Source organism: Panthera uncia, chromosome E3, assembly GCF_023721935.1.
Source record: "Panthera uncia isolate 11264 chromosome E3, Puncia_PCG_1.0, whole genome shotgun sequence".
In the NCBI taxonomy this organism is placed as follows: Eukaryota; Metazoa; Chordata; class Mammalia; order Carnivora; family Felidae; genus Panthera; species Panthera uncia.
Window position 1 is genome coordinate 29,296,818 of NC_064815.1, and position 17,911 is coordinate 29,314,728.

The following is a 17,911-nucleotide window of genomic DNA, read 5'->3' on the forward strand; positions in this document are numbered from 1 at the left end:
CCGGGGCGGCCTGGCCCGTACGGGTCCGCCCGCGGTGGGCGTGTGCCGGCCGCCGGCCGCGGAGCCCGGCGTCCCCGGCCCGCCCGCCGCCCCCCGCGTGGCTGCCACCTCCCGCCCCCGAGCGGCCCTCGGAGCCCCGGGCTCGCCTCCCCACCCCCACTCCACCCCCCAGAGACAGACAAACTTTCCCACCCCGGCGCCCCTTCGCGGCACGCCGGTCGCCCCTCGCGGGGCCGTCCACCTGGCTCCGCCACCGAGTGTCCGAGTTCCCCACGCCGGCCGCCGGGGCGGAGCGGACACCCTCGGGGGAGGCGGGGGGGGGGGGCGGAGAGGAGGGGCCGGCCGGCCCCGGCGGCGCGTCCCCAAAAGCGTGTGCGCCTCGGTCCTGTTCTTTATTTTCGGGGCAAGAAGAGCCAGGTTACCTGGAGGGGGTCGCGGGAGAGGGTGATCAGTTTCAGATGTTTGAGATGAAAATTTGACGGGACCGAAGTTTTACAATCTAGGACTTTCACCTTGTTATAATGAATGCAGTAGACATCACTTTTGTTGAATAGCTCTTTTCTGTTCAGGGAGGCCTCAGGGTTTACTTGTTTAATGGGGAAACATGTTGGTTATTTAAAGTGGATACACTCAGGTAACAGTAAAGCTGGTCGAGAAACTGTTTCGTTAACACCTCTTTTTCAAGGTAACAGCAGTATTACAGGTTCTCGTGCATTTTCGTGGAGTCTCCGGATTTTTGAGTCGTAAATTTTGAACCTATAATTTTACTCTTTTGACTATCACTCATTCAAAGTGCATAGGAGATAGGAATAATCAGTTTTACTGATTTGTTTTTTATTTAAGGTCAGTTTCGCTTTCTTTTCTTATCACTGAATCAAGTCCACAGTGGTTTGTAAGGGTTTAAGGCTAGTCGTTTAATTTACTGAAAAGTAATTGAAATCAAGGCTGTTATCTTTTTAAAGCTTGTGTGTTTTCCTCTTAAGTAGAAATGTTACAAGAACGTGGATTACATTGTTTATGAAGAAGCAGAGTGTATCAATTTCTTTCCTTTTTTTTTTTTAAGATATATTGATATTGTTATCTTTATGTGGAGTGCTACAAGGTTTAAAACAGCCATATGCTTATTTTTAAAACGAGAAAGAATAATGCATTCTGGTATTTGATAGAAATATCATTTAAGGGACTGAGCATTTAAAAACTTTTGAATAAAAGATTGTAGTTAAAGCAAAGGAAACATTTGTAAAGCCGATTTGTTCTCATTCCTCCGGGCACATCCAACCTTGATTCGTGTACTTGTTTATTTCACACATGGTTTTGTAACTTTTTGTATATCATCACAAGATGCTGAGAGAAATTTTAACTTTTCTTTGAAGTAGTTGCTTAAGAGTCCTGATATAACAGTAACTCTTAGAAGTTGTACTGAGAGTGAAGAACACGTAACCATATGAATCTTATGAGTCTTAGGTTGTATACAGTATTGCTTGGCTTCTAGAAGGGTTATCTCTGTAGCAGACATAATTGAGTTTGATACTTGATGGTTTTAGAATAAGTAATCATTGGCTGAGTGTACAAATGAAGACAAATGGATAGTTTGGGTTTGTTTTCCCCAAATTATAATGGTAAATGGTTATTGATGATTGAGTAGTAGGCTTTCCTTAATTATTTTCATTTAAGACACCCCCCCCTCCCCCATGGCAATCAGAGCAACTAAAATGGCTTTATTTGGTCATTTGTTAATGATTGTCCTGAAGGGATGTTTATCCTGGGAAAACCGAGGTTTTTGCTATTAAATGTTATTGTAAATAAGGCTGAATTAACCTTTCCTCAGTACTCTGTTTTGGCTTTCTTCTTTTTGCTCCTCCTCTTCCTCTCTTTTGTTTTCTTACTCTTGCCTTCACTGTGTTCCATGGAGTAGACTTTATTTGGATAACACAGCTCAAGCTTTCTTCCTGAATGAAGATCCTGTATCTTAGATTGACTTACAATTAATTCATTTCTGATTTTATTAAGATCTAATCTAACGTCTACTTTTTTATTTCTACATAAGATCCCCCAAATTTCTCAAGGTTGTGCTTTCGGGGCGGGGGGCTATAATTATGCCGTAATTTTAAATTACAATAGAATTGAGGCTTTTCTTTAAACCTTCGTGTGAGCAGACTGTGCACCACAGCATTTGTTGAGGTGGCGCACATGTGGACGTTTATCACCCTTTAACTTGACTGTATTGAATATTTTTAAAAACATGTTTTAAAGGCTATTCCTGCTTCAGAGTAGAAACGAGATGCAGTATGTGAATGAGATAGCGTATGCAAGTCACTGAGCACAGACCGGTGCTAAATGCAAACGCCGGTTCCTTCCTATCCTCGGGATTCATTCGTTTGTTGGGCACATGTGGGGAAAGCGTTCTGGGTGCCAGGTCAGGGGATAGAAATGCAAGCATGATGGGGAGCAACGGGTGGAGCCGCCGTGGAGTAAGTCGGGGCGGAAGTGCTACCGTAGAATCCGCACCAGGCTGCCGTGGGGGCCTGCGGGAGGGCTTCTGACCCGGCCTTGGGGGACGGGTGTCGTCAAGGAAGGCGTCCCAGAGGAGATGGATTCTAAACTGAAAAGTGGAAGTGTTAACCCGCCGGAGGTGGAAGGATGGAGGGGAGTTAGGCGAGGAAGAACTGCGAGGGAGAGCCCAGAGAGAGCAGGTGAGAATGGAAGGTGGGGAGCGTGTGGAGAGGTTCCCGGGTCAGGCAGCGACAGGTCTGGGTGTTAAGATGCTGGGTGGGGGGCGCCGGGCCAGGCCAGGGAGAAAGGGTACTTACGGAGGAGTGGCAAATGAGATTGGGTTTCCCTGGGCAGTTTACATTCCTGTACTCCGTTGACTAGGTCCATAGAGCTGGAGGGAGCCCTAGCGGGGGATGTTGGGCCGGGTGCCTTGTCCCAGGGACTGCCTAGTTTGGGTCAGAGTCGCTCCGTTTTATAGACCCCGTGGAGTCTGTGCAGTCTCTCACAGGTCAGGTCCATTATGAAGTTTAAGTTAATGTGTGTTCATGATTAACAACACAGTGTCCAGCACATAGAAAATGCTTAATTAGTAGTAGCCCCAGGATTGAGAAATAAGATCCAGAGAGAAAACATAATTACTTTTATAATAAGTATTTGTGTTCAAGTTTGATGTCAGTAATGTTTTATGATATGGGCTTCACTTAAAAAAAGTCGTGTAAATGAGCCTACTCAGAAAAAATTTTCAAATGTGAGACTTGCTTTTTTTCTTTTAAGTTTATTTATTTTGAGAGAGAGAATGAGTGAGCAAGGGAGGGGCAGAGAGAGAGGAAGACTGAATCCCAAGCACACTCTGCGCGGTCAGCACAGAACCCCATGCGGGGCTCAATCTCACGAACCGAGAGATTATGAGCTGAGCCAAAATCTAGAGTCAGATGCTTAACTCACTGAGCCACCCAGATGCCGTGAGACTTGCTTTTTTTTTTTTTTTTTAATGTGTTTCAAACAAGTCATTTTGGACTTTAAGCTCAAAATTAAAGCTAGATTTTTCTCTTCATGGAGTTGAGATTTTTCCCTGATGAATTCTGTATGAAATTAAAATTGAGTCAAATGGATTGGCACATTTCACATGCTAGTTTTAAGCAGTAGGGAGGAAAAAAATATGTAGGTTCTTGGTAAACATACAGAATTGGAAATTGAGGTACCTGATTATAAACAGAAACGTGAGACTTTTAGAGGTCTTGGAATAGAATGACAAGATCTAATCAAATATTTCATTGAAGGGCTTATAATTAAAAAATGCCGACATGTTTAGATGAGCGCAGTGCTAACTGTCCCAAGGAAGTGATTTCAGACCTAAAAAATACTGCTGCCTTTATATTACGGTGACTTGTTTGACAGTAATTAAGTGTGGCTAGGATAATTTTCTAAGATCTCACAATAAAGTAGATTCCTCTTCTCACTTTATGAAACAACTGTATGCGTTTCGTCTTTTGCAGAGTTGAACAATGACCATAGTTGACAAAGCTTCTGAATCCTCAGACCCACCAGCCTATCAGAATCAGCCTGGCAGCTCGGAGGCGGCCTCACCTGGAGACATGGATGCAGGTTCTGCCAGCTGGGGGGCCGTGTCTTCGTTAAATGATGTCTCAAATCACACGCTTTCTCTAGGACCAGTACCTGGTGCTGTAGTTTATTCCAGTTCATCTGTACCTGATAAATCAAAGCTGTCACCACAAAAGGATCAAGGTACTACTTTTTGGAGACAGGAACTCTCCAAGAAGCTCTTGGATAAATGCTGTCCGTTGGTCGGTAGTTTCAGAGAGGGGTTCCTTTTGCCAACATAGACTGCCACCTGAGTGCCAGCAGTTACGTTATTTGGCAGGCGTCCTTTTCCTGTGCTGTTTGCTCCTGATTCGCTAGGTATCGTAACAGCGCAGATTATGTTTAATTATTAAAATATTCGTAGTTTCTCTTGTTACTTATTTTTTGAAGGATAAACTTCATCTTGGTGAGATTTGGGGTGGGCAAGCCTTTGGTTAACTTGTCAGTTAACCATAGTTCCCTAAGTAGATGTCTGTGTTTTAAAATTTCAAAGGTATTTCTTAAAATGGTTGCATTTTGTCAAATGGCTCTACCCCACCTTGGGGTGTTTGTTTGTTTGGTTTTGGTTTTTTGGTTTGTGGGGTTTTTTTGCCAGTTAAAATCATCTGTGGTGATAAAGCTCTTTGAAAGAGAGGAGATAATGTAAATGTTACATTTGTTAAAACTCACCGGGTTAAATGAGACGTTGAAGCTTTAGTGGGTCCTTCTGAGACTTGTGAATTTGGAGCTTTGAAATACAAAGAAAGTAGATTCGTTCCTGCTCAGATAGTCATTTGGCTTAGAATAATGTGGCTCTTAATGCTGTTTTGCACCCTCATAGTAAATGTGATATTGTGAGGTGATTTGCTGAAGGTGTTTGGGTGGGAGGAAAATTTATATCACAAAATAAACAGTGTAATTGAATGTTACACATAGAGTTTAGAGACCTTCACCAGCAAGACTTTCCCACAGAACTTCTTTTCGCTGACTCCAGCTTCCCGTTACTTGCTGGGGCTCCTTTCTCCTCCTCAGGCCTTACCTCCCATCACCCTGCCATGCCCTTTTGGGAGCTCTTCCCCCACTCGCTGGGGACTCCTTTCTTTTTTCCTGGTTTTGCTTTCCATTCCCACTGAGCTGAAGCCTACCTGTGCGCACTCACACTCATTAATTTCTCTTTTAAAATGGAGAATCCTCCATTAAGGCATTTCAGCATCTGGCGGCACCAAGAACATGGCCAACTTCAGAAAAAGTAGTCTTCGCATGGATGATGGGGAACTTTCCTGAATAAGTTGTTTTTTGAGCTTCACCTAAGTTCTTTTAACGTGGTTATCATTAGTAATCTGTTTATTATAAGCCTTGAAAATAGAAAAACGAAAACCTTTTAGACCACGTACAGCGTACTTGTGAATGTCAGTAGTGATGCCCAGCAGCCTAAGTTCAGACCCTGTTTCCTTCCTGGTCAGATGGGGATGACGTCACTACCAGGTCTTAGAATCGAGACTGTTTGACAGCTGCTAAGGACTCTGTAAGCGCATTGCTGGTGAAGAGGGCGGTGATGGTGGTGGTGGCACTGAGTAGAAGCATCCGCAGCAAATGTTACAGAGAGTGGACTTTGCATTTTGTATGTATAGTGGTGGCAAACTTTTAAGTAGATGTAAAAGTAATTATAGTGGGCTCTCATGTAGTGATCAGTCAGTTTTGACATTTATCAATTCATAGCCAGTTATACCCTCCCCCATTTACTCCCCTCGCCAGCATTATAAAGCAAGCCCAAGACTTCATATTTTATCTATTCATATTTTAGTGTTATACATAAATAATTATTTCCTAAAAATTAAAACATCAGGGTGCCTGGGTGGCTCAGTGGGTTAAGTGTCTGACTTTGGCTCAGGTCATGATCTCATGGTTCGTGTGGTTCGAGCCCCGCCTGGGGCTCTGTGCTGACAGCTCAGAGCCTGGAGCCTGCTTCGGATTCTGTGTGTGTGTGTGTGTGTGTGTGTGTGTGTGTGTGTCTCTCTCTCTCTCTCTCTCTCTCCCTCTGTTTCTACCCCTCTGCACTCTCTCTCTCAAAAATAAATAAGCATTAAATTAAAAAAAAAAAAATAAACCATCTTTATATTAAAAATCCTGTCAACATTAAAATTTCTCTGATTGCCATATACTTTTTTTGTAACAGCTGGCTTGTTGAAATCAACGGACAAGGTCTATACTTTGCATTTGGCAAGTGTCTTTAAGGTTTTTTTTTAACATCCCATTTTGTCCTTGCAGTTTACTTATTGAAGAAAGCAAATTATTTAGATTTCCCACATTCAGGGATCTTTCACTTATTTTTTAAATGTTTATTTCTTACAGAGAAAGCACACGTGTGTGTGCAGGAGGGGCGGAGGGAGAGAGAGAGAGAGAGAGTCCCAGGCAGGCTCTGTGCTGTCAGCACAAGCACCACACGGGGCTCGATCTCACGAACCGAGAGATCATGACCTGAGTCAACATCAAGAGTCGAATGCTTACCGGATTGAGCCACCCAGGCGCCCCTCTAAGATCTGTCTTTTAAAACGTCCCTTTCTTCCCTGTATTTCTGGTTAGCTCGTAGTGACCTAATCCTGATCAGATTCCGTTTGATGTGTTGCTGTTTATTTAGCTTGAGAAGCATGTAAAGCTTTGTTTTTAAATATTTCTTGTTTGTTTTTCTAGCCCTAGGTGATGGCATTGCTCCTCCACAAAAAGTTCTTTTCCCATCTGAGAAAATTTGTCTTAAGTGGCAACAAACTCACAGAGTTGGAGCCGGGCTCCAGAATTTGGGCAACACCTGTTTTGCCAATGCAGCATTGCAGTGTTTGACTTACACGCCGCCTCTTGCCAATTACATGCTATCACATGAGCACTCCAAGACATGTAAGTGTTCTGGGTCATGTTACTTGTGTAGTGTTGTGGCGTGCTAGCCTACTTCCGTTTTTCCTGTGCAGGGAAAGTGAAGACTTAAGCCAAGAATTCTACGATCACTAGGAAATTGGTTCTCTTAGAAACCATTGAGGAGGACTCTTAAGAACTGTACTCAGGTTGCTTCAAAAGCGTTTTGCACCTAATTTGACCTGTGAAGTTGTTTAAAAAGAAACATATTTTATCAGCATCTGGCATTTCTGAACCCCCTGCTGGCTTTCTACACTTGCTAAAAAATGTGACATAAATGTCTGCCACTGACAGCTCGGGACAAGCAGAGTTCAGAAATGCTGCCTCTCCCGGTTTCCATCCTGTATTGTAAGGCTTGATTCAGTTACAGGCTTATAAGCCTTCGTGGAGAGGAACCTCCTGTTACGGCCCCCAGCCTCTTGGAAATCCATACAGGACTTTCCCTTTGGTATGTGAGTTCAGCTTTCAACCTGAAGGGCAGGAAATCAGTTAAAATCTGTCTTTAATAGGTGACAACCAGCTCAGTGGTTGACTAGTGGAATTCAGAAGTTAGGACATAGCCAGTTTTTGAGGTTTGACCTTGTAAATATATTGTAAACATCCTTCATCCCTTTTAAGCGAAACCTCCCTGTTCTTTGATCTACATTAATACTGAGATTTGTGTGTGTTCAGGTGCTGTTCATTAATTATCAGGGTGAGAACGCCTTTGGTTTCTTTTCGAATGGTTCTTTAATTGAGAATTTAAACTGGTTCTTTTAACACTGTTTTCCCCCCAAAGAGCAAAATAATGCTTGTAAAGAATTTGGAAAGTACAGAAAATTTTAAATAAACCAAAGGAAAATCACCTAGAATCTCACTGCCCAGAGGTATTTGGTATGCCAAGGGGTTTTAAGTTACAGAACGAACGTTTTGTTCGCCCTCATTTTCTCCCTTCTGAGTTCATAATTCGTTCCCCACAGACAGCTTTCCCATCACTTTTGCACTTAATGAAAGTAGGGTGTGGATGAAAACCCAGCCCTGGCACTTGGACAGTGAGAGACAGGACCAACACAAAAATTCAGAAGCTCCGGGTGTCCAGAATTGGGTGCCTGTCTTTTATGCTATTGGTAGTTTCCTCTTTCTTTCTGTTTTTCCTTTGTTTAGGTATATCAAGGCATAATTACGTATGTAATTCAGGTACATTTGTTTATTATACGTAGTTATATAAGTATTTAGGTATATTTACCTTTATTTGGCTTTATTGAGGTGTAATTGATATAGACTGCACATATTTAAAATATATGTTTGATGCCTTCTGACGTTTGCATACTCCCATGAAACTATCACCACAATGAAGATAATGAATGTATTCATCACCCCCTAAAGTTTCCCAGCACTCCTTTGAAATCACTCCCTTCCACCCCTTCCTGCCCCGCATCCCCTCCAGCCCAGGCAGCCACTGATATGCTCTCTGTCTACTATAGATTGGTTTGTATTTTTTAGAGTGTCACGTAGTGGAATTATGTAGGCATATATTCACACGTCGCCTGGCTTCCTTCAGTTAGTACGGTCATTTCAACATTATTCCATGTTGTCACACGTATCAGCGGTATTGACTGTTGAGTAGTATTTCATCGTATGGATGTGCCACATTTTGTCTCTCCACCTGTCGACGGGCGTTTGGGTTGGTTCTTTTTTGGCACTGTCACAAATTAAGCTGTGGTGAACGTGTATAAACAGGTCTTTGGAAAGAGATGTTTTCATTTCTCTTGGGTAAATATGTAGGAGTGGAATGGCTTGGTCCTATGGTATGTATGTACTTAACCTGGACATAAACTTCCAGTCTGTTTCACACAGGGATCATGGCATCTTACGTTTCCACTAGCAGTGAATGAAAGTTTGTCCCGTATGTCGCCTAATATTTGGCACGGTCATTCTTTCCAACATCAGCCGCTCTAATAGGTATAGCAAGTACTACCTTACCGTGATCTTAATTTGCACTTCACTAATGACGTTGAACATCTTTCCATACAGCTAATTGCCATCTGTATACTTTTTTGGCTGAAGCTTTTGCTTGATTTAAAATTGGGTGGTTTTCTTGTTGTTGGGTTTTGAGAGCTTTTTATATGTTCTGTGTACAAGTCCTTTATCAGATATGTAGTTTGCAAAGACTGTCTTGCAGTGGGGGGGAGAGTGTTCTCTTCACGCTGTCTTTTGAAGAATTCCACATCACTGCTTTTTCTTTTCATCAGTCGTGTTTTAAGTGTTCTATTAAGTCTTTGCCTCACCAGTGGTCACAAAGGTTTTCTCTGTATTCTTTTACAAATTTGATAGTTTGAGCTTTTATACTGGTCAGTGATCCATTTTGAGTTAATTTCTGTTTGTGGTGTGGAGAATGGATTGAAGGTCCTGGTTTTCAGTATGCATATCCCGTTGTTCCTGCACTCTTTGTTCAAGAGATAGTTCTGTCTTCACTGAATCGTCTTCGCTTCTTTGTGAAAAATCAATTGACCATATTCATACGGATCTATTTCTGGACTCTGTTCTGTTACACTGATCCACTGTTCTATCTCAACACCACAACAGTGTCTGGATTGCTAGATATTTAATGGTTTTGAAATCAGGTAAGTCTTCCAACTTTGTTCCCCTTTTTCAAAGTTGTTTTAGCCATTTTTTGGTCTCTGGCATTTCCAAATGTATTTTGGACTCAATTGGTCAATTTCTACAAAAGAGCTTCCTGGGATTTTGATTGGTGTTGTGTTGAATCTGTGAATTAACTTGGGGTGAACTGACATCTATACAGCGTTGTTTTCTGCCCCCGAACAAGGTATATGCCTCCATTTACTTAGCTTTTCTTTAGTGTTTTAGCAGTGGCACTTAGTTCTCCGTGTACAAGTACAATGTGCACATTCCTTGTCAGATTTGTCCCCAAGTATTGCGTATTTTTGGAAGCTGTTATAAATGGTAATACTTTTTGAATTTCGATTTCTGATTGTTTGTTCCTAGAATATAAAAATGCAAGTGACTTTTGGATATTGATCTTAGGTCTTGCGACTGTGGTAAATTTATTAATTCTAGTAACTGTGTGTGTGTGTGTGTGTGTGTGTGTGTGTGTGTGTTTTAAAGGTTTCTTGAGATTTTATGTAGAGACGATTGTGTGATCTATGAATAAGGACAATTTTATTTCTTCATGTCCAGTCTGCTTGCTGTTTCTTGCTGTGGTGCCCTGGCCAGCACCTCCTTTACAGTGTTGAATGGATGTGGTGGACGTAGATGTCTCCTGCTTCACTTTAGGGGGAAGGCGTTTTATTTTAGTCTTTGGCTTTTACGTGTGCTATGTTAGCTGTAGAGTCTTATCATGCTGAGGCTGAGTGTTGTACTTGAATGTTAAGCCAAATTTGCATTCCTGAGATGAGCCCAACTTGGTCATGATGTCTTATGATTTCCATGTATCATTGGATTTTTTAACTTTTGTGTTCATGATGAATATTAATCTGTAGTTCCTTATGCTTTTGTCTGACTTTGGCATCAGGGTAATGGTGGCATTACGAAATATGTTGGGATTATTTTCTTCTGTTTCCTAGAAGAATTTGTGTAGAATTGGGGTTATTTCTTACATGTTTGGGCCTTGGAGTTTTCTCACGGGTAGGTTTTTAACTACATATTTAAGGTCTTTAATAGATAGAGGCCTGTTCAGGTTATCTTTTTTTTTTTTTTTCATCAGGGAGCTTTGATTAGTTTGTATCTCTCAAGGAATTTGTGTTGTTGAATGTGTCGGCATAAACTTGTTCATGATGTTCTGTTATCCTTTTTTAATTTTTTTAGGATCTATAGTGATCTTCTTTCTCTTATTCCTGATGTTCATGACTCCCCTCCTTTTTTCCTGATCAATCTGACTAGAGTTTTAGTCATCTTATTATTGATCTTCTCAGAAAACCAGCTCTTGGTTTCATTGTTATTTTGTTTTCTGTATCATTGATGTTCATTACTATTTTTATTATTCCTTTTCTCTTGCCCACTCTGGATTTAATGCGCTCAATTCTAGTTTCTTAAAGGGGAAGCTTAGGTCATTTAATTTGAGATCTTTTCCAGTCTTTTGAGTGCTATAAATTTCCCTTTAAGTACTGCTTTAGTTGTATCCCAGACATTTCAGTATTTCAAGTGTTCACATTTACTCCAGTCAGCATACTTTCTAATTGCCCTTGTGGTTATTTAGAGGTGTGTTGTTGAGTTGCCAAATGTTTGAGGATTTTCCAGAAATTGTCCTGTTACTGATAGCTAATTTAATTCTGTTGTGGTCAGAGTATACTTTTTATTGTTTGAATCCTTTTAAACTTGAGATTTGTTTTATGCGCCAGAGCGTGGTCTAGCTTGGTGACTGTCCCACATCACTTAATAATTATTATTTACTTAATAAGGATGTGTAGTGTCTGTGTTGTCTTGTTTCTATAAATGCTGATTATGGTCAGTTATTTGATAATGTTGTTGAAGTTGTCTTCTATGTCCTTACTGCTTTTCTACTCATGCTATCACATTTTGAGAGAGGTCTATTGAAATGAAATACATTTGTGAATTTGGTTTTTTTCCCTGTTTTATTAATTTTGCCTTATGGAGCTCTTTGGAGTTCTGTCACTCACCTAAGATTATTATGACCTCTTGGTGAAGCGACTTACTTATAATTTTTGAAATTACTCTCTTTATCCCAAATAATATGCTTTGTTCTGAAATCTAGTTTGATGTAAACAGAGCCTCTCCAGTTTTTTAATGATTGATGTTTGCATGGTACATCTTTTTCCATGTTTTTACATTTAACCTACTTGTGTTTATACTTAAAGTGGATTTCTTGTATAAATAACCTATCAGGTAATTTTTTCTTACAGTCTCCATGTTTTATTTTGGGGTATAAGCCATTGGTATTTAATGAGATTATTAATACAGGTGGGTTTATTTTACCATCTTGTCATTTGTTTTCTATTAGTTCCATTTATTCCTTGTCCTCTTTTTCATCTTTTTCTGCCTTCTTTTGGAATGAGTAATTTTATGATTTTTAAAAAATTCTTTTTAATGTTTTACTTATTTTTGAGAGAGAGAGAGAACAGAGGAGGGGCAGAGGGAGAGGGCAACACAGAATCTGAAGCAGGCTCCAGGCTCTGAGCTGTCAGCACAGGCCTGATGTGGGGCTGGAACTCATGAGCCACGAGATCATGCCCTGAGCCGAAGTCGGACGCTTAACTGACTAAGCCACCCAGGCACCCCGGAATAAGTAATTTTATGATATTTATTTATGATATGATATTTAATCTCTTTTATTGGCATGTTTTCTGTAACTTTGTTTTCTACTTTTAGTGGTTGCTTTAGGGTTTGGCGTGCATCTTTAAACGATCACAGTTTACCTTCAACTGATGTTTCGCTTGTGTGTGGTAAGGGCTTTGTGACGATGCACTTTTCATCCCCCCACTCCTGGCATTTGTGCTCTTGTTGTCGTTCATTTTAGTTCTACCTGCCTTGTAATCAGACAACATATTGTGTTATTTTTGCCTTAAATAAATTATAAAGGTTTTGCTTTAAATAGTTAAGGTTTGTTTAGAAATCTTCTATACTTACCTATTCAGTTACCATATCCACTGCTTCTGTTCCTTTACGTAGATGTAGATTCCCATCTGGTATTTTTCCTTAGGACCGAAGGACTTCCCTGACTTTGCTTGCTAGTGATGAACTATGCTTTTTGCTGTAATTGGTTTCATTCTCAGTCTGAAATGTCATTATTTTGCCTTTTTAAAGCTAACCTTATTGTAGATTCGCATGCAGTTGTGAGAAATAACACAAAGACATCTCGTGTACCTTTCCCAGTTTACCCAGTAGTAACACTATTGTTTCAGGATCTCAACCAGGATATTGACGTCGATACAGTCAGGATACAGAACATTTCCATCATTACAGAATCTGTCCTATTCCCCTTTTGTAGCCAAGCCCACTTTCCTTGTGCCCCGACCTCCTCCTTTAACCCCTGGAAGCCACTAAACTATTTTTCATTTCTATGATTTTGTCATTTCAAGAATGTCATATATATACATATTGAGTTATGCAGTATATAACATTTTGGGATTGGCTTTTCAGTCAGCATAATTCTCTGAAGATTCATTTAGGTTGTATTAATAACTTGTGTGTGGGTTTTTAGAATTGTATTTATTTTATTGTTGAGTAGTAGTCTATGGTGTGGACATACCATGGCTTGTTTTAACCACTCATCCATAAAATGACATCTGGCTTATGTCCGGTTTGGGGATATTATGAATAGAGCTGCTGTAAGCATTAGAGCATACAACATGCGTGTGAACATGTCTGTTTCTCTGGAGTAAATGCCCAGGACTGCACTCACTCACTCATATGGTAGATGCGTGTTTGATTTTATAAGAAACTGCCAGTTTTTCAGAGTGGCTGACCATTTTTACAGTCCTACCAGCAATGGGTGAGACTTCCAGTTTCTCTGCATTTAAAAGAAAAAACAAGTTTGTTTATTTAAATTTATTATTTATTTTTTAATTTTTTTTTCCACGTTTATTTATTTTTGAGACAGAGAGAGACAGAGCATGAATGGGGGAGGGTCAGAGAGAGAGGGAGACAGAAACTGAAACAGGCTCCAGGCTCTGAGCAGTCAGCACAGAGCCCGACGCGGGGCTCGAACTCACGGACCGCGAGATCGTGACCTGAGCCAAAGTCGGACGCTTAACCGACTGAGCCACCCAGGCGCCCCTAAATTTATTTATTTTGAGAGAGAACGGGAGAGAGAGAATCCCAAGCAGTTTTCGTGCTGTCAGCACAGAGCCTGGCACAAAGCTTGATCTCCTGAACCGTGAGATCATGACCTGAGCCAAAATCAAGACTCTGACCCTTAAACCGACTGGGCCGCCCAGACGCTCCAGTAGTTTGTCTGCGTTTTTGCCAGCATTTGGTGTTGTCACTGTTTCGCATTTTAGCCGTACTAATAAGTATATAATGGTATCTTGTGGTTTTAATTTGTATTTCCCTAATGCCTAAAGGTCTTGAACTTGTTTCCATGCGTTTATATGCCATCTGTATATCCTCTTTGGTGAAATATCTCTTTGCTATCATTTGCTTATTCTCTATTGCAGTCTTTGTTTTTATTCTGTTGAGTTTTGAGAGTTCTTTCTATAGTTTAGGTAACCAGGCCTTTGTTGGATATACAGGTTCCAAATAGTTTCTTCTAGTCTGAGGCCTGTCTTTTCGTCCCCTTAACAAGGTTTTTCACAGAACAAAAGTTTTTAATTTTAGTGAAATCTGATCTTACCTTTCATGGATTATGCTTTTGGTTTAGTTTATGGTTTTTTGTTTGTTTTTTAGTTTATTTTTGAGAGAGCGCACACAGGAGGGGCAGAGAGAGAGAGAGACTGAGTGAGCACAGGAGGGGCAGAGAGAGCCTGATGCAGCGCTCAAACCCCTGAATGGTGAGATTGTGACCTGAGCCAAAATCAAGAGTGGGATGCTTAACCAACCTAGCCATCCAGGTGCCCCTAGTTTAAGTTTAGTTAAAAGTATCTTTGCCTAGTTCTTGATCCTAAAGATTGTCTCCTGGTTTTTTTGGTTTTTTTTTTTCCTAAAAATTTTATACTTTTACACTTTAGGTGTGTAATCCATTTAAGTTAATTTTTGTATAATGTGAGGTTTGGGTGAAGTTAGTTGTTTGTCTATAAATGTCTGTTAGTCCAGCACCCTTTGTTGAAAAGGCTGTCTTCTCTCTGTTGAATTGCTTTCACATCTTTGTAAAAAATCACTTGGGCGTATTTGTGTGGGACTGTTTCTGGGTTTCCTATTCTGTTCTCTTGAAGTATATGTCTGTCCCTCCATACAGTAGCTATGTCATAAGTCTTGATATCAGATAGGATGATTCCACTCACTTATTCTCTTTCAAAACTGTTTTAGCTATTCTTGGTGTTTTGTCTTTCCATGTAAATTATAGAATAATAGTGTCTATACCTACAAAAAAATCTTGCTGAGATTTTGATAGGAGCTGTGTTAAAGCTGAATCTCAATTTGGAGAGAGTTGACATCTTTACTTAGGTTGACATTTTCCATCTGTGAATATGGTATGTTTCTCCATTTATTTAAATCTTCTTTACTTTCATCCCTGTTGTGTAGTTTCAGCATGTTTTGTCTTATTTTGTTAGATTTACACCTGAATATTTTTTGAGGGATTGTAAGTGGCATTATATTTTTAGTTTTGGTGTCCACATGTTAATTGCTGGTATATAAAGATACATTTTATTTTTGTATGTTAATCTTATATTCTGTGATCTTGCCAAACTCACTTATTAGTTCTAGGCATTTTTTTTCTAGACTCCTTGGATTTTTCTATTAGTCCTGTTATAGGCAAGTGTGGACAGTTTTACTCATTCCTTACTGATTGGTATGCGTTTTATTTCCTTTTCTTGTCTTATTTCACTGGCTACAATTCAGCACTATGTTGAGTAAGAATGAGAGTGGACATCCTTGCCTTGTTTGTTATTAGAAGGAAGAGCAGTTAGTTTGATATTAGCGGTAGGTTTTATGGTATATGCTCTTTATTAAGTTAAAGAAGTTCTATTTCTGTTTTTCTGCTTTCTATCATGAATAAGTGTTGATTTTTGTCAAATGCTTTTTCTATATCAAATTGATGTGATCATGTGATATTTCTTCTTTAGCCTGTTAATATGGTAGATTATACTGGTAGATGTTCCAATTCCAGTATTCAGTTGTCTTTATATCCCTGGAATAAACTCCATTTGGTCTTTGGAGTTAGTATTATTATTTTTAAAAGTTTTTATTTAATCTCCCAGTCCTCATCATAACTATTTCACCCATCCCCCTACTCACCTCCCCTCTGGTAACCATCAGTTTGTTCTCTGTAGTTAAGAGTGTTTCTTGGTTTATCTCTCTCCCTTCTTTTTTTCCCTTTGCTTGTTTGGTTTTTGAAATTACACGTGAGTGAAATCATGTATTTGTTTTTCTCTGACTTTTAGTGTTTATCTTGAGAGAGTGAGATTGCACATGTGCACAAGTAGGGGAGGGGCAGAGAGAGAATCTCACTCAGGCTCTGTGCTCTAAGTAGAGCCTGATGCGGGGATTGATCCCACAAACCACAAGACTGTGACCTGAGTTGAAATCAGGAGTCCGGACGCTTAACCAACTGAGCCACCCAGGCACCCCTGACTGACTTTTTATGCTTACCATTACGCTAAGTACGTTCATGTCATTGCAAATGACAAAAATTCATTCTTTTTCTGACTCAATATTCCATTGTGGGTATATATTCCATCTTCTTTATCTGCTTATCAGTCAGTGAACACTTGGGCTGCTTCCATATCTTGGTTATTGTAAATAATGCTGTTGTGAACATAGGGATGCATTATGCATGAATTAGTGCTTCTGTTTTCTTTGGGTAAATACCCAGTAGTGTAATTGCTGGATTGTAGGGTAGTTCTGTTTTTAACTTTTTGAGGATGCTCCATACTCTTTCCTAGAGTGGTTGCACCAGTTTGCATTCCATCAACAGTACACAAGGGTTCCTTTTTCTCTGCATCCTTGCCAACACTGTTGTTTCTTGTGTTGTTGATTTTAGCCATTCTGACAGGTGTGAGGTGGTAACTCGTTATGGTTTTGATTTGCATTTCCCTGACGATGAGTGGTCACGAGCATCTTTTCACGTGTCTGTTGGCCATCTGGATGTTGTATTGGAGAAATGTCTGTTCATACCTTCTGCCCATCTTTTAATTAGATTAGTTGTTTTTCGGGTGTTGAGTTTTACAAGTTCTTTATATATTTTGGATTCTAGCCCTTAATCGGATATGTCATTTGCAAATATCTTCTATTCCATGGGCTGCCTTTTAATTTTGTTGATTGTTTCCTTCGCTGGGCAGAAGCTTTTTATTTTGATGAAGTCCCGATAGTTTCTTTTTGCTTTTGTTTCCCTTGCCTCAGGAGACATGTCTAGAAAGATGTTGCTATGACTGATGTCAAAGAGATTACTTACTGTGCTCTCTTCTAGGATTTTTATGGTTTCAGGTCTCATATTTAGGTCTTTAGTCCATTTTCAATTTGGTTTTGTGTTGGTGTAAGAAAGTGGCCCAGTTTCATTCTTTTGCATGTTACTGACAGTTTTCCCAGTGCCACTTGTTGAAGACACTTTTTCCAATTGGATATTCTTTTCTGCTTTGTCTAAGATTAATTGACAGTGTAATTGTGGGTTCATTTCTGGATTTTCTTTTTTTTTAATTTTTTTTAATTTTTTATTTTTATTAAAAAAAATTTTTTTTTAATGTTTTATTTATTTTTGAGACAGAGAGAGACAGAGCATGAATGGGGGGAGGGGCAGAGAGAGAGAGGGAGACACAGAATCTGAAACAGGCTCCAGGCTCTGAGCTGTCAGCACAGAGCCCGACACGGGGCTCGAACTCACGGACCGCGAGATCATGACCTGAGCCGAAGTCGGAGGCTTAACCGACCAAGCCACCCAGGCGCCCCCATTTCAGGATTTTCTGTTGTGTTCTATTGATCCATATATCTGTTTTTGTGCTGGTACCGTACTGTTTTGACCACTACAGCTTTGTAATATAACTTGAAGTCTGGAATCGTAATGCCTCCGGCTTTGCTTTTCTTTTTCAAGATAGCTTTGGCTATTTGGGGTCTTTTGTGGTTCCATACAAATTTTAAGATTGTTTGTCCTAATTCTTTGAAAATTGCTGTTGGTATTTTGATAGAGATTGCATTAAATGTGTAGATTGCTATGGGTAGCATAGACATTTTAACAGTATTTTTCCAGTCCATGTGCATGGAGTGTCTTTCCATGTCTTTGTGTCCTCTTCTGTTTCTTTCATCAGTGTTTTATAGTTTTCAAAGTGCAGCTCTTTCTCTTCTTTGGTTAGGTTCATTCCTAGGTATCATTGTTTTTGGTGCA

General features: G+C 40.1%; 1 protein-coding gene across 2 annotated transcripts in view; it reads left to right on the forward strand.

Moving 5' to 3' along the window:
- Positions 1-38: 38 nt before the first annotated feature.
- USP42 (ubiquitin specific peptidase 42) overlaps positions 39-17,911 on the forward strand; it is a 48,619-nt gene continuing 30,746 nt past the window's right edge. For both annotated transcript variants that reach the window (XM_049638929.1, XM_049638928.1), the window contains exons 1-3: positions 39-2,693; positions 3,990-4,239; positions 6,766-6,966. In XM_049638929.1, coding sequence (XP_049494886.1) covers positions 3,999-4,239; positions 6,766-6,966 — 442 coding nt within the window. In that variant the 5' untranslated portion in view covers positions 39-2,693; positions 3,990-3,998. The remainder of the gene's footprint in view (positions 2,694-3,989; positions 4,240-6,765; positions 6,967-17,911) is intronic.